At 61.6% G+C, this 1,601-nt stretch overlaps 1 protein-coding gene across 1 annotated transcript in view; it reads right to left on the bottom strand.

Moving 5' to 3' along the window:
• The window catches only part of AURANDRAFT_68179 (hypothetical protein), a gene marked incomplete at both ends in the record, with an annotated part of 2,766 nt that extends 2,102 nt beyond the window's left edge, over positions 1 to 664 (bottom strand). The window contains 2 exons of the mRNA XM_009043810.1: positions 60 to 117; positions 351 to 664. Coding sequence (XP_009042058.1) covers positions 60 to 117; positions 351 to 664 — 372 coding nt within the window. The remainder of the gene's footprint in view (positions 1 to 59; positions 118 to 350) is intronic.
• Between the last annotated feature and the right edge of the window lie 937 nt (positions 665 to 1,601).

Raw genomic sequence — 1,601 nt, 5'->3', positions numbered from 1 at the left:
CGCCGGCCCGGGCCTTGGCTTCCGCGGCGTCGGCGACGGCTTCGGCGGCCTGCGCGGACGCGTCCGTGGCGCTTACGAAGACTTCGCGCGCCTAGATCCGGCTTGGGGATCTGCAAGCTAAATATTTAGCTATTTAGTTTGTATTTAGTTTGTATTTAGTTTGTATTTAGTTTGTATTTAGTTTGTATTTAGTTGCGCAGGCGTCACTTCGGAGGTCCCTGCTCTCTGCCGGCCGGCCGGCGGGGCGCGCCCCGGGAGGCCCAGCCCCGCGGCCCCGCGCGGGCGCGACGCCCTTGGAGATGTCGCGCGGGGCGGGTGGGGAGGCTGGGGGGGGGGCTTGGGACGCGTACCTCCGGCCGCTGGTGTCGGACACGTTCATGAGCGTCCGCGGCTTCCTCAGCCTTTTCGTCCTCGAAGCAGCTGGAGCGTCCTCGAAGGACGTCTCCTCGACGGGCAACTCCGGGAAGTCGAGGAGCCCGTCGTCGGACCCCGCGAGGTCCGCGAGGTCCTCGTCGTCGAAGAGCGAGAGCCCCCCGAGGCTCTCGCGCGCGCTCGAGACACGGTCGGTCACGGACACGCTCGGGCGAGAGGGGGAGGGGCCCGGGGAGGGCTGCTCCATGCCCCACGGCACCAGGCCCGGGGCCCAGTCCTCGTCGCCCGCCATGCGGGGTGGGTTGGGAACCGGCTGTCAGTGCGCTTCTGAGCTCTCACAGCCACTCGATCCCGCATACGTATGCGTTTAACACAACGCCGGAAGGATATATATCACGAATAACTAGAGTTAAGATTTAAAATAAGGGGGGTCGACGATGGGCCCCTACTTCGACGACGCCTCACAGAGCGACGGCAGAGAGAAAACATGACCAGCAGAATGCAGGAGGCGGAAGGGTGACTCCACTCAGAGTAGACCGCTCGAGGCTGCGTCGCACCGTCCTCGGGCTGCGCCCTCGGACGGTACTCCTTGCCCCTCGGGTCTACTCTTCACTGAATTGACCGGTGACCGGGGGTCGCTCGACCTTCACAAGTGCGTGAAAGAGAAGACACTGCCAAATGGCACTACATGCGAACACCGACAGCTTGGTTCACCGTCCTAGTTGCACACCGTGAATTGACCGGGGGTCGCTCGACCTTCACTAGTGCGTGAAAGAGAGGACACTCCGAAATGGCACTACATGCGAACACCAACAACAGGCAGCTTGGTTCACCGTTAGAGAGGACACTGCCAAATGGCACTACATGCGAACACCAACAGCCAGGTTGGTTCACCGTCCTACTAGTGCGTGAAAGAGAGGACACTGCCAAATGGCACCAAGGTGAAAAGCAAAACTTTTTTAGGCGCCAGCCGCGCGGTCGGGACTATCTGCGTTAAGCTAGCCGCGCCGGGATATTAGTCGGGTCGAGTGGGGCCTAAAGGGAGGCTAAAGACCGGAAAAAAATTCCGCGCGCGTCTACCCCCCGCTGGGTGTATCTTGTGCCGGCACAGTGTGCCGGAAGATCTAGCGGAGCTTAGTGTGCCGGCACAACCAGAAATCGCGTTTTGTCGGTGTGCCGGCACGTTCGGTCGGGCCCCAAGTCGACGGGGCCGCACGTCACAGAACATA

The sequence above is a fragment of the Aureococcus anophagefferens genome (genome assembly GCF_000186865.1).
Source record: "Aureococcus anophagefferens unplaced genomic scaffold AURANscaffold_71, whole genome shotgun sequence".
Taxonomy (NCBI): Eukaryota; class Pelagophyceae; order Pelagomonadales; family Pelagomonadaceae; genus Aureococcus; species Aureococcus anophagefferens.
This window is presented reverse-complemented; position numbering and strand designations above follow the sequence as displayed.